Genomic DNA, 13,477 nt, shown 5'->3' with positions numbered 1-13,477 from the left:
TATTCTCCTTGAAATTCAGTGGACATGGGAATCTTAAAGTTTAGAAGCTGGAAGGAATCTTACCAGATTATCTAGTCTAGCCTCTGCATTTTACAGTAAAAGACATGACATCAAGCCTTAGGTCACAGAGCTGATTAGAGGTAGAGCCAGTGGAATATTTCTCCTAAACAAACGCTTGTGATCTTTTTATTACATCATCTCTGTAGAGCCTGAAGAGGCTTACTCTGATAGTCAGAGATAATGCTTGTGATAATGCAGCGTAAAGTAGTGTCTAAATGTAAAATATTATTTTAAGATGAGAACATGGAATGGGGATAGCAGTCAGGAATCTTCACAATGTGTGAATAGATACAAAACAACTTCTATATTCCCCAATTCTCGTTCTCTAAAAACTTACATGTAAACAAAAGATCTTGAAAATTGATCTGAACTTGGTTACCGCCACAAAATTGCATCAGAAAATGGAGATTAGGATGTTCCCGCTGCCAGATGGTACAGGAATGTGGCTTAATGTTGACTCTGATTGCAGACTGCCTGGCTTCAAAGGTGGGCTATAGTACTTAATAAAGGTATGTAATTTAGGCAAGTTTGTACCACTTATTAAACTGCTCTGGGTCAAGCTACTCAACGTTCCTTGCTTCTGATTCCCTATATGTAAAACCCAGTACTAACACACACTCCCCAGAGTCATTCTCAGAAATAAAACAGCCAACACTTGAGAAATTCTTAGAACACTGTTTGGCACATAGTAAACCCACTATTTAAGTGTTACCTGTCATTTTATTACTCACTTTTCTCTGGTGGGAGGACTAAAAGCTATCCTTTTGGAATAGAGAAACTTCCATTTAAAATTCCGTGGGCTAGATTAGAGATATCAGTTGGTTTAGCAAAGGATTAGAGATGGAAAAGGAAGATTTCTTCAGTGGTGGCTCCACCTTTATCTTTATCCCTTAACTCTTATGAAATTCGCTGTTATTTGCATTTCACAGACCAGAAAACAGGCCAGGCAAGGTCCTTGCTTCGTCCAGAAGGAGACTTTGAGTCCGTAGCGGTTCATGGTACACACTCGATGGGAGTCTACTAAGCAATCAACGGAAGTCGTCTCCAGGTGAAGACTTCCTGGACCTACGAAGGTCTCACTCTCCCAGGGGCCTAGATAAAGATGGGGTGGGGTGCTGGAGGAGGAGAGGGCCCACATCCCTCTTCCAGCCCAGAATCTCCAACTTTCCACACCGCCCCGGCCTCGCTCAGAGGACCGGCTCCACGTTGCGGGAGAAGCGCGCTCAGGCTGTCCGTGGGCGAGGCCTGCGCGGCCTCTCCCGAGTCCCCCTCAGGGTGAGCCAGGGGGTCTGACGCCCCTGCGGAAGCCTGGGGAGTTTAATTCCTTCACTTATTTGGAAACTACACTTTCGAGTCAAAGAACAAGGAAGGTCAAGGAACCGTAAGAAGAAGTAGCGCGCAGGGGCACGGAGCCCGCAAACAGCCCCAGCCTCGGTAGCCCTGGCAGTTCGGCCCCACGCGCGACGCACCCCCAAGCCCAGCCACCCGCCTCCGGTCCCGGAGGAGGCGTGGCCCGCAGCGCCGCCATCTTGGTCGCCTCTCTAGGCGCTCTGTTTACCACTCTATGGTCGCCCGCTCCCGCCCCGCCCCTCCCCAGTCATTGTCTGGAGGAGCAGCCACGGCCGCAGCGCCTTCTCTTTATAAGCCCGCAGTGCCCGGATGTGAATGGATTACAATGTATCTTTCAGGGAAACCTATTATTATCAATGTGACTCCACGGGGGAGTCAATGGTGATGATGATGAGCAGGAGGAGGATGATGATGAGACACCTCTAAACTTGGAACAAGTTTAAGACTTTAAGAGGAGAAGAAAAAAAACCCCACCAACAAGATTTGTTTGAGGAAAAATTGTAACTATCTTGTATTGATATTTTTTTTTTGTAAACAATAAGAAAAAGTTGTTGGATTTTTTTTTAATGATTTCTTTTTTGGGGGAGGGAATTTTGTTGCAGTTTTATGGTGGAAAATGCAAAAACCAGAGCCAGGTGCATAATTTTGTATTCTGTGGATATCCCTGGAGCAGAACTGAGTACCAGTTAAAATACTTTTTTGGGGGATACACATGTGAGATACTAAGTACTTGCAGAAGATTTTTGTCTCTCTTTTTAAAGTCACTTTCCTTGGAATATTGTGAGCATATTTGTGGCCATTTAAGGTAACGTTACAATTTGCTGTCAGAGTAAACTGTTTGTAATTTAATTTAATTTTTTAAATGTCGATCCCAATGTTTTATTAAAACAAAAGGAACAACCTATTAAATAATTGCCAATGGGAAAAAGTGTGTGCATGCATTTTGTGTATGTACTCGCACATCTAGCAATAACACGATTTGTAGAATGTGTATTTTAACACACGTTAAAATAGTGTCTGTTGCATATACTGGATAAAGCACGCTTGTTATTACGAAACGATAGAATTACGAAGCTTAATTTTTATCCGAAAAAGTGGTGTGAAAAAGTATGTTTTAAGAGTATGCAGGGCCTGTAATGGTAAAGGTTGAATTAAAAACTTACAGAGCTGGCGAACGCAGACTTAGCGTGCCTAGGAACTCAACTGTAAAAACAAAACAACATTCACCCTCAAAAATAGCCTTTTTTTTTTTTGGCGAAGTTTACAGCTATACTATTCTGTGACTTAAAAGGGAGGGGAAAGAAAGTAGGCAATTCAGGTTTGGCCCCCGACGCAAAATTACCGAAATGAAAATCTCTCCGGCAAAATGTGGCTTGGTTTATATATGGAAAAGAAAAATATTGTCCTCTTGGCAAAGTCTTTTTGCATCACGTGTATTTGCAGCCTAGTATAAACTTGCTTTGCCGTGTGTGGATGTGTGAGTGAGAGGGAACGAGAGTCAGAGAAAGAAAGAAGTGAAGGGATGTAAACTCGAATAAATTTCAAAGTGCCTCCGATGGATGAAACGGGCAAAAACTGAACTGTTCAGGCTTCAGATTGTAACTGACGATCTGAGGGAAAATGAGGTGCTCGATGAATTTTCGTTTGTATTTTTTTGCGAGGCGGGGGAGGTTTTGAGATTTTTTTCTTGTGGGGGGGTGCATCCCAGCCAGCCCGACCGGAGTGTGCCGCGTCTCCCCGCCGGAGCCCCCCCACCCATTTCTTTGCTGAACTTGCAATTCCGTGCGCCTCGGCGTGTTTCCCCCTCCCCCCTTCCCTCGTCCCCTCCCCTCCCCGGAGAAGAGAGTTGGTGTTAAGAGTCAGGGATCTTGGCTGTGTGTCTGCGGATCTGTAGTGGCGGCGGCGGCGGCGGCGGCGGCGGCGGCGGCGGCGGCGGGGAAGGAGCAGGAGCGGGCGCGGGCGCAGGAGCAGGAGGTGGTGGTGGTGGAGGCAGTGGTTAGACATGAACGCCGCCTCGGCGCCGGCGGTGCACGGAGAGCCCCTTCTCGCGCGCGGGCGGTAGGTACCGGCGCCGGCGGGGCTCGGCGGGGCTGATGCGCCGGGCGGCGCGGGGCTCGGGCTCGGCGGCCCCGCACGCGGCTCCGCGCCTGCGGTGCCGCGGGCTCCCGGCTCCCGACGCTCCCAGAAGAGACACCCCTTCCCCTCCAGCGCCTCTTCCCTCCCCCTCATCTCTACCCCCCCACCCCCCTTCCCCAGCATTGCCACTTGGAGGGACCGATGACTTTGCCAAGGGCCTGACTTTAATTTTTACAACCCTTTCTTTCACAAATTAGGGTGCTGGACAATTACAGGACCCGACCCTCCACTCTGCTCCCCCCCTTTCTCCGACCCTGTCACCCCTCCCCCTTTGGACGTGTTTTCACTCCAGAGACGCTCATCTTTAATTTCTTTATAGCTACTTTGAAATGCAGAGGGGAGTGGTGTGTGTGAGTGCGTGTGTGTGCGTGTGTTTGAGTGTGTGAGTGTGTGTGAGGGGGGCGGGTAGGGTGGAGGGTGGGGGGAAAGTTGAGACCGGATCGTTCTGAGTAGTTTCTCTTTTCTCTGTGATCCATTCATTTCTCGCTCTACCTCCTGTTGCATAAAATGATGCGCTGAAGAGCGGCTTTTTTTTTTTTTTCCTTCCGGGATTTGGTTTTATAGTGGATGTTACCAGTTTTGATCGTCTCTTTGGAAATACAATATCAATATCGCTTTTTTTTTCCTTTTGCTATTGCTGCCTATTCCATCTTAAAAAAAAAAACTCTCCCATCCCTCCCTCCTTTCCACCTTAATCCCACCCGCCCCCACATCCCCACCCCCAACCCCCCCAGTCTCCAAAAATCCGATTGTGTTTTCTCTAAGGATTGGGACTGGATTTTCTGATTGCGGTTATTTCCATGTTTCTAGGTTTGTGTGATTTTGCTAAAATGCATCACCAACAGCGAATGGCTGCCTTAGGGACGGACAAAGAGCTGAGTGATTTACTGGATTTCAGTGCGGTAAGAAAGAACGGTGGAAACTAACAACAGCTGTGAAACAAAACAAAACAAAACAAAAAACCCAAACACTTCAGCTAGAAACCAATAGTAATCTAAAGGACAGGAATAATTTTTAATTGGCTGAATCCTTGGTAAACATAAAGGTCTTTTTGATAAGTTTTTAACTACAATTTTTGGGTGTGATGGACGAGTCAGGCTTTTTTTTTTTGAGTCTAATTACTTGCCTTGAGTTCCCTACACACCGAACCCCGAAAATAATGGAATCTCAGCCCAATGGAAAGGAAAAACAGACACCCCTAAAACTGTGAACCACCCCTAAAACTTGGCCTTTTCTGAACATTTTGAGTACTAATACTGTGCACTACTGATGTTATTTATTTTGTTCTGAAAATGGGAAAGAGATATTAGGAGACCCAGTTGTCTCTTAATTAAAGTTTTAAACTGATGATGCTTTGGTTTAGCAGGACCTGTAGTCCTAGGTAACATCTTTTCCTGGGATTCTGAAAACTCTAATGTGTATCCTGAGCATACATTCTTTAGAACCCTTTAGACTGTTTCTGTAAATTTCATAGTCGTGAGATCAGCACAAAGCAGAACTTACACACTTGTGGAGTTTTACGGCTGTACTTGGTCCTTCTCCATCCCTCTGCTTCCCTTTCCCAAACGTGTCAGGGGAATTAATTCATTTTTAATGCCAGATGAGTTTGGTGTAAGATGCATTTGCAAAGCAAAATAAAAAGAATCCACAAAACACACAAATAAAATCCAAACCGCCTTCTAAGTGGGGCTCTTTCATGTTGCTGCTGCCGCTGCTGCTACTGCTGCCGCTGCTGCCGCTGCTGCTGCTGCTGCTGCTGCTGCTGCTCCTGCTCCTCTTGCAGACCTTTTGGAGACATGGCTTTCGGAAGTTTTGCCAGGAAACGTAGCCCTAGGCAGCTTCGTAGCCCCCTTTCTGCTTGCTGCACTTTCTCCATTCGTTCCTTTGCTTCTTGCAGGCTCTGACTCAGGGAAGGTGCGCATTATCCACTAGATACGTCGAAGAAAAGGGAAACCAATTAGGGTCGAAATAAATGCTGGAGAGAGAGGGAGTGAGAGAGAGAGAGAGTGAGAGTGAGAGTGAGAGAGAGAGAGAGAGAGAGTCTTGCTTCAAATTGCTCTCATGTTAGAGACGAAATGAGAATTTAGTGCAGGTGGCACTTTTATTTTTATTTGGGTTCACATATGACAGGCAAATCCTATACGGGATGGAAATGGACATTGCCACGTTTATGGCCAAGGTTTTCAATATAAAACAAACAACTTTTTTCTTCTCCTTTGTAAAACTAATGTTTTCTAGAGAGGCCGCTGCCCTCCAACCTGAATTTTGATAACATTATGGGGACTGTGTTTGTTTAAAATCTTGTAGTACTGCCTAGTACTGGCAATCTAATGAGCCTGAGGAAAAAGATAGAGTGCTCATGGGGAGGGGGCTGACTGGTAATGTTGTGCCTGTTTTAGTTTTAAGTTGGAATGGTGATGTGTTTTACTAAAATGAACCCTTACCATAAACTCTAAGTTATTTGGTAAGAGTGTGAAAGATCTTTGACTCACTCTGAAGGCACAAATGTCTTTTTTTTCAACAGTAATATTTCTTTGTTTCTTTTAGATGTTTTCACCTCCTGTGAGCAGTGGGAAAAATGGACCAACTTCTTTGGCGAGTGGACATTTTACTGGCTCAAGTATGTAAATTCTTTTCTTAGTGTGTAGTTAAATGTTTCTTAGCTGTTTATTCACTCATTGTATATTTTTGGCTCTGTTGAAGTCTTCTGAAAAAGTCATTGAAATTTTAGCCTGTAATGATATGGTTATTTCATTATCCATCAGTGGTATGACTTACACAAAATGTTATCTTTTGCAAAATTAAAATAAGATCTTTTTTTTAATCAAGGAAACTCTCAGAATTCAATCATTTAATTTCAAAGCAATTTTCTAATACAATTGTAATCAAACACGTGAAGCTAAGTCCAATGTTAACATGGGGAAATAAATTAATGTTCCCTATTTGAAAATTGAGGGAAAAATCTAACTTTCAAAAAAAGGGAAAATCCCTTGTAAATAATATCAATTATTAGGTACTATGTATAATTAACCCTTTTAAAGAAATGAGCACTTAATTTAGCAGATGAATGCTGCATAGTAAACCAGAGCTGTAAATAGCCTCTTGCTAATCTGAGAGCTGTATATGAATTCATTTATATTTAAAATATCCTTTTTGGTGCGTTAGCTGTTTCTTTGCTGTAAGCAATTACTTGTGCAATGAATTTTTGCTGTATTTAAAGTTGCAAATTTGGAAGGACTTTTACATGTTATAAATGAAAGGTCTTTAGGTGATGCTTAAAGAAGACGTTAGCGCTATTCACAAAGGAATCTCTGTGCGCAATGATTATCTGGCATCTAAGGAGGAGTTTTAATAGAGGACTCTCTGAAGGTCTGTTATTAAAAGTGAATACTGAAAATATGATATTCATTTAAAATGTATTTGTATTTTTGTCCAGTGTATTTCATATCAGAAGGAGGCGTACATTGTTGCCTGCTATCCTTTAGGTTCAAGGCTTAAATCCATTTATGCTTGTTAAACAGCTGCAGAATTTTAGGAGTTCTGGCAGTGGTACAGTACAGTACATTAGACAGAGTACTGTTCTTAAGTCAGACTGGTAAATGTTGACATCTTTTAGCTGTGAGATGCCAGTGGAATTGTAGGTTAACTATTGAATATAATTTCCCATCTCTTAGTTTTCATTTGGTGCTATAGCAATGAAAGAAATCTGTTCACCTTTGTCATTTGTATAATTGGTATGTGTTTATAAAATTAATGGTTTTTAAAAGTTGCTCATTTCCAAATGAGTAACTTCTCTTTCTTCTGGTTCCCGTAAGTCCTAGGAAAGTTTTATCTCTATAGCTTGAATTATATAAAATATGAGATGCCTCTTGTAGTTATATTGTATCTTTTATTTTTTGGAGTCCACTTTGATTAAAAGTACTACTGACCATATGTTTGTGTTTTACTGTCCTGGCCCTGTTATATTTTCCATTTAGGGACTTAACATTTTTTTTGTTGTATTAGTAGTATATTTTCCAAATTTCTGTATTGTGTTCTCTACACAACCTTGAGGTAAAGATGAATACAAGTGTCTTTTCTAGGCAAATTAATTTTTCATGTTAGACAATATCGAAACAGTAACTTTATCTCTGACAGTAATTTTCTTCACGATTCTGCTTAAGAAAATGTGTATTCAGTTTAAATCTAAAAGTGGATTATGTCAGAAAGGCACAGAGATAGACTGCTTTCAAAGTCAGTGCAAAATACTTCTTTGGACATTGTAAAAACGGACACATTTGGAATAACTTAAGTATATCAGTTGAGATATGGTTTAATAAAGTAAGGTGATTTAGAAGCATGAAATTGTGTTACATTTAAAAAGACAACTGTGTGGCTGGTGCATTTTCTGTGTTCACATTTAAATAAAGTCCTTGCTGTGATGTTTAAGTGTTTGCTGAAAGTACAGGCTGGATAAGTATGAGTATGTATTACATTTTGTTAAATGATCATATGTTGAAACTTACACAGTTCTTAAGACTTCATCCTTAGTGAGACCTGTTATATTTCTAGTAAATATGCTGTGACTATTTTTAAGGTATTGAATTTTAAGTTACACTGTACCAGAGGTGTAGTTTTCAGGCCCAAGCATTTACTTGTAAAGGTAAAAAGTATAGTGGCTATTTTGTTCTGGCTGCTGGATTGAAAATGCAGGGTTTTCATCCAATGCAGTGTGATGGTGACCATAATATATAGGGTACAGATTGGAGTGTTGGTTTTTCTCGTCTCTTCAAGATACATTTGAACACAGGGCTATTAGTGAAGAAAATGGCTTTCATTTCCACTTGATAACAAAGATAAATCCCTTTTAAAGAATAACAAATAGAAAAATGAGGAAAACTGCATTTTTCCCTTTAACTGGAAGGATGAACTAGGAAACTTTAGGCAGAGAAATAATTTTCTAAATTGGCTTCAGGTTAATATCCATTGTCCTGAGTGGGCTCAAATGTCGCTTTCATGGGTAGCTTTGAAACTCGGATCCAGAAAAAAGATCCAAACTATAAGTAAACTGTTCGTATTTGAAAAACCTGCTATATTTTTTCAAAGTGACGCGTGGTGATATTTCATGCTTAAAGTTCCCAATAGCATTTGATTCCATCAATATAGGATGCTCCATCGTGATTTGCAATGGGAGAATGAAAATAAAGTGTGGCCATATTCCCTTTAATCTTTCATTTCACAAACATGGTTTTTCCTACCACCTTAAGAAATGGGGAGGCTGCTAGGGAGAATGGAATGTAACCTGAGCTACAGCCTGACATTCCCAGGGAGCATTTTTCACATGAAAGGCTTTTGTCAACCCAGGAAAGGACCAGCAGTTTTTGTTTGATGTTTGCAGGTGTTCAGCAGAGAGCACTAAAACAATTCAGCCATGATGGTTCAGAGCTTCGATGACCTTAACAGGGAGAATTTGGGCTCTGGAATTATTTTTAAGAAATAGTTGTAACCTATGTGGAAACTTATACAAAGAGATTTAATATCCATTATATCATTGATCTTAAAACAAACTAAAAGCATCCACATGCCTGGACAATTGGAAAGTTATTCTCATTAAAAAGTAGGATGGCAGAGTTACCAAAAGAAAAAAAAATACACCTAGAGTCTATAACTTATTGATGAATAAGGGCTTAATTTTTTGCTATAACAAAAATACAGTTCATTGACTTACCTTTGAGTCTTTTGTGAGCAAAAGAGAAATATACTAGCTTTGGTGTCTTTTTAAAAAGTAATTTTAAAGTTGGGCCACTAAAATGATCTGTACTCAAGAACAGCTCTGGTCACATCTGTTACATGTATTTACAGTTAGTCTGTGACGGACACTACATCTTCCTCTCTGAGTGTAAAAGTTGAGCTTTTTTCCCTGGAATTGTTTAGTTTTACTAAGGTGTTCAGCAGTTGTTAAAGATTGCCAAATGAATGGGTGTTTGAACAATTAAGAGCAGCAGTAAAACACACCACATCCCTGTCATGGTCATTTCTGGAACAGGAAAAACATTTCTTGACGTTCATTCAAGTTAGTTCACCTATATCCACATGACACCAAAACGACGCATCAATTTAGTAAATTCAGTGAGAAGAAAAATCAATCCAACGGGTAGTTTTGTATCACAGACGAGATTCAAATGGTCAGCATCCTGAATCAATTTCCATCTGTACTAGTTTGAGTTCATGGTTATGGCGTGAAAAAAAATTGATCTCCCCTTAAAGGTATTTGTTGAACAGTTATTTAATTGTGTGTGTGTTTGAAAACAGCCTTACTATTACAGTACAATTCATAATGGTTGTACGGCTTTTGCAAAGAGCAGAGTAATTTAATAGGTTAAAAAAAAAGTAAAGTGGCGTTAAACCCGTTATGTTAGAATCATAGAATTTGGGGGTTAGAAACCCCTTAGAAATATACAGCCCAGTGCCTTCATTGTACAGTCAAAGAAAACTGAGGCCCAAGTGAAGGAGGTTCTAAACTGTGCCTTTATTTGCTATTCTAAAACACAAGGTTTGATTTGCTAATTCTCTGTTCTTTATTGGAATAACATTGGTTTCACTACTCTGTTTTTCTGTAATTGGTGTTGCATAATGAGGTGTGAGGATTCCTGTGCTGATATTTATGCTTACAATTGCTTCTGCCTGTGTCCTTTGAAGGCTTTTTAAGATTTGGAGCTAAATTTTGGATTACTGGTCATTCTCTTTTGTCTGATCTCCCCTGTGACTCTTTGCAAGTTGTTAGATTGAATAATAGAGTGTGGATGGGCATGCCACTGACAAAATTAAAGCGCTTCTTAATATGCCAAGTGGTGTGCTATGCACTTTATATTTATTGTATTTTTTTAATCCTCGCAAGAACCCGGTGAGATGCAAGGACTACCATGCTCGATTCATAGATGAGGAAACCGAGATTTAGAAATGTTAAACAGCTTCCTCTGAGCAGTCAGTCATGAATTAGGTTTTAAAGCCAGGTTCTTTTCTCACACACACGTGCACATGCACGCACACACACACGCAGAGTCAGATATAGGTTATCTTTTTCAAGACTATATAGGCATAAAAATGTCTTATTGAGGCTTGGAATAGAATACTGTTCCTGATCTTTAGAGTAGATAAGCATTTTTTAAAAACATATTTAAGATAATGACATGAACCACACCCATTATTTTTCCTGCTTTAGTATCCAAATAAGCTAGCTTTCTAATTTATCTAGGGTTTCAATGTGACTTAGTATGTCTCTCTCATATTATTATTATTTTTTAATTTTTACAAAGAAAATATGGTAGATATTTTCAAAGTTGTGCTTTTGTTCAATTGTAAGTTGACAGTCTGCATGGGTACCAGTGAAAATATTTTGTTTTCAATTATTTTTATATACCTAGTCAAACCAAAAGTTGAGATAACCACACATGCTCTGTTAATATCTAAAAAATAAAGATTTCTTGTCTTTATAAAAGAAGTTTTGCAGTTCATTATTAGATCTTTGAAACTTAATATTCAAGAACAATAATCCTAAATTCTATCTGCATCACTAAAATAAGCCATTTTGAAGTTTTGATATGTCTATTACCAGACATGTGCTTAAAATGTTGCGTTTTCTAAATTCAGAAGGCAAAAGCAGTACTCTATCTGACACTGACTTAAGTAAATAAAATGCATTAAACAAGTGTAGGGATCCAAGATCTGTTGAGACTGAAATGCTTAACATTTTTGACAGCATCAGCAAATTATCTTCACCCTACTATTGTAATGAGGAAATCACTTAAATAACAGATGAACAGCTAAGTCACATAAACATATATAATAGAACTATGTAATGAAAGTTTATGCTGTTAATTGCTCGAATCTGTCTTAAATGCTTAGAATCATGGAGCAGTAAAGACTGTCATGTAAACAGTTTTGTTTTGAGCTTAAAATTATTCCTTTTTGCTTTCATCTGCTATGATAAACAAAGTAATTTTGTAAGCTTTGCAGATCAAACATTTACTCCTAATGGTAAACTACATTTTATGTTGGAAGTTTGCAACCTCGTCCAAGGCATAGAGTTGAGTCCTGGTGGCCCCAGGCCTGTGATTTTCAACGTTTAGTATTATGATACTATTTAGATCTGTTCCCATAAGCCAAGATAACAGATCTTAAGTTGCCTAATAAGGAACATGGTGTGTTTTGAAATGCTCTTCAGTTTACAAGTCCTGAACCAAAATGTTCTTGGCCAAACCTTTAGAATTTATATCTATATGTTGAGTAAGTCAGATCTTGCACAGACATAGCATCAAAATGAAGCTAGACAGAAACAAAAAAACCTCCCCATTCCTTATCTTTTGTATTTTATGAGCTATTTTTTATGACCAGGTGTTCTTTCAAGTTAATTAGATAGTGCTCAGTATTAGAGAAAGTAAGGTAAAACACATCATAGGGTTTTTTTAAAGGTTATTTTTGTTACTGGTTTCTTATTACTCTGAATAAAATTTTCAAAATCGACCACCAAATTTATAAGCTTACATGTGGATTATCCATTTTCTAAATCTGTGAGCCCACTTAGACTCAGCAATAAGATATGCACATGAGTTTTAGGTGGATACCTTTGGACCATATGTCACTTAGTGCTTATGAGAGAGATGGAAGAAAAGTGGCAATTTAATCTTTAGAGAAGATTGGTTAACACTTTGTTATAAGTAATATTTATATGTATATATATTTTTTATGTCAGACTCACAGGAATAGCAAAAGTGTTGAAAAAGGTTGTCATATTTACTTTCATTTCAAAAATAAATAAAGGCCCAGTTAATCAGCATATCAAATACCCAGGTGTGTTTAAAATCAGTTTATATGGATGAATTTCAGGGCTGTAAGAAAGTATTTTATTTAAAGGTGCAGCCACGCGATTGTTCAAATGGATGCTTTTGTACTTTTGTGTGACAATTAACATTTAATGAATGACTTTCTAGACTGCCATTGGTGGTAATTACGATACGTAGTTTATTAACTGCACTCCATTGTCGGAGGTGCCTGTATTGATTTGTTTTGCAAACAAACCTTCACACGTTCAGCAGTATTTGTACATTACTTTTTAAAGAACCTGTTTCATTTGCTGATGCTGATGTTGCCTCTAAAAATTTTAGCTTACAGATTCTCATGTACTAGAATGCCTCTTTGATCAGAGTGATTTTAACTGAATTAAAAATTCATCAACTTTTCAGCTATAAAAATTTTGCGCTTAGATCTTCAGGGCATCCCCAAAAAACTACAAAATTTTGTTTTTCAAACAAAGAATTTTGAGAAATTCAGATTTACGGGAGACTTTAGAGATGCTCTATTGTTTCTTAGGTAAAGAGCCAAGGTTTGGGAGGGTTAAAAGTCTTTTGCCTAAATCATACAGTTGGTTATTGGCTCTAATAGGACACAAATACAGATGTCCTGACCCGCTGGTCAGGGACCCCATGCTGCTTTTAATTAAGGTTTGGACTCAATCCGTTTGTACCAACTGTATGTTTCTTAAGAAGAGGAAAACTTGTATAATTTACCATTTCTGAAAAAATAATAAAAACCCAGATTGTGAGGGATGGACATTGTAATCCGGCTCACTTGTCATCACGTGTTCTAATTTGGCTAAGGCAGTTGACGAATCACTGTTAAAATGTATTGTGTTATTAAAAATAACAAAGTAAGACCTATGATTAAATATCGGGGCTGTAATTTAATCTCAGGGGTTCTGGTGCTGTTCATAAACCATTTGGCTTTTTTCTGTAACAGATGACGTCAAAATACAGCTTGATTGAGTTATGACCCTGGTTACAGGAGCACCTGCCTGTGCCTCTTTACTTCATGGCATGTCAGCATTTCCATTACAAACTTTTCTTTTTCTCTGACATTTTTAACTTTGAATAGTTAAACTGGACTGATGGTTGGC

At 39.2% G+C, this 13,477-nt stretch overlaps 1 protein-coding gene across 42 annotated transcripts in view; it reads left to right on the top strand.

Moving 5' to 3' along the window:
* Window positions 1–1,645: 1,645 nt before the first annotated feature.
* The window catches only part of TCF4 (transcription factor 4), a 343,125-nt gene continuing 331,293 nt past the window's right edge, over window positions 1,646–13,477 (top strand). For 8 of the 42 annotated variants that reach the window (XM_070627661.1, XM_070627648.1, XM_070627654.1 and 5 more), the window contains exons 1-3: window positions 2,886–3,468; window positions 4,357–4,448; window positions 6,094–6,166. In XM_070627661.1, the coding sequence (XP_070483762.1) occupies window positions 4,377–4,448; window positions 6,094–6,166 (145 nt within the window). In that variant the 5' untranslated portion in view covers window positions 2,886–3,468; window positions 4,357–4,376. Of the gene's footprint in view, window positions 2,216–2,721; window positions 3,469–4,356; window positions 4,449–5,237; window positions 5,461–5,545; window positions 5,639–6,093; window positions 6,167–13,477 lie in introns of those variants that run through there. The other 34 variants (XM_070627655.1, XM_070627641.1, XM_070627658.1 and 31 more) reach the window with 13 other exon arrangements.

This window comes from Equus przewalskii, chromosome 7 (genome assembly GCF_037783145.1).
Source record: "Equus przewalskii isolate Varuska chromosome 7, EquPr2, whole genome shotgun sequence".
Lineage (NCBI taxonomy): Eukaryota > Metazoa > Chordata > Mammalia > Perissodactyla > Equidae > Equus > Equus przewalskii.
The sequence above is the reverse complement of the archived record's forward strand: the minus strand, read 5'-3'. Positions and strand labels throughout refer to the sequence as shown.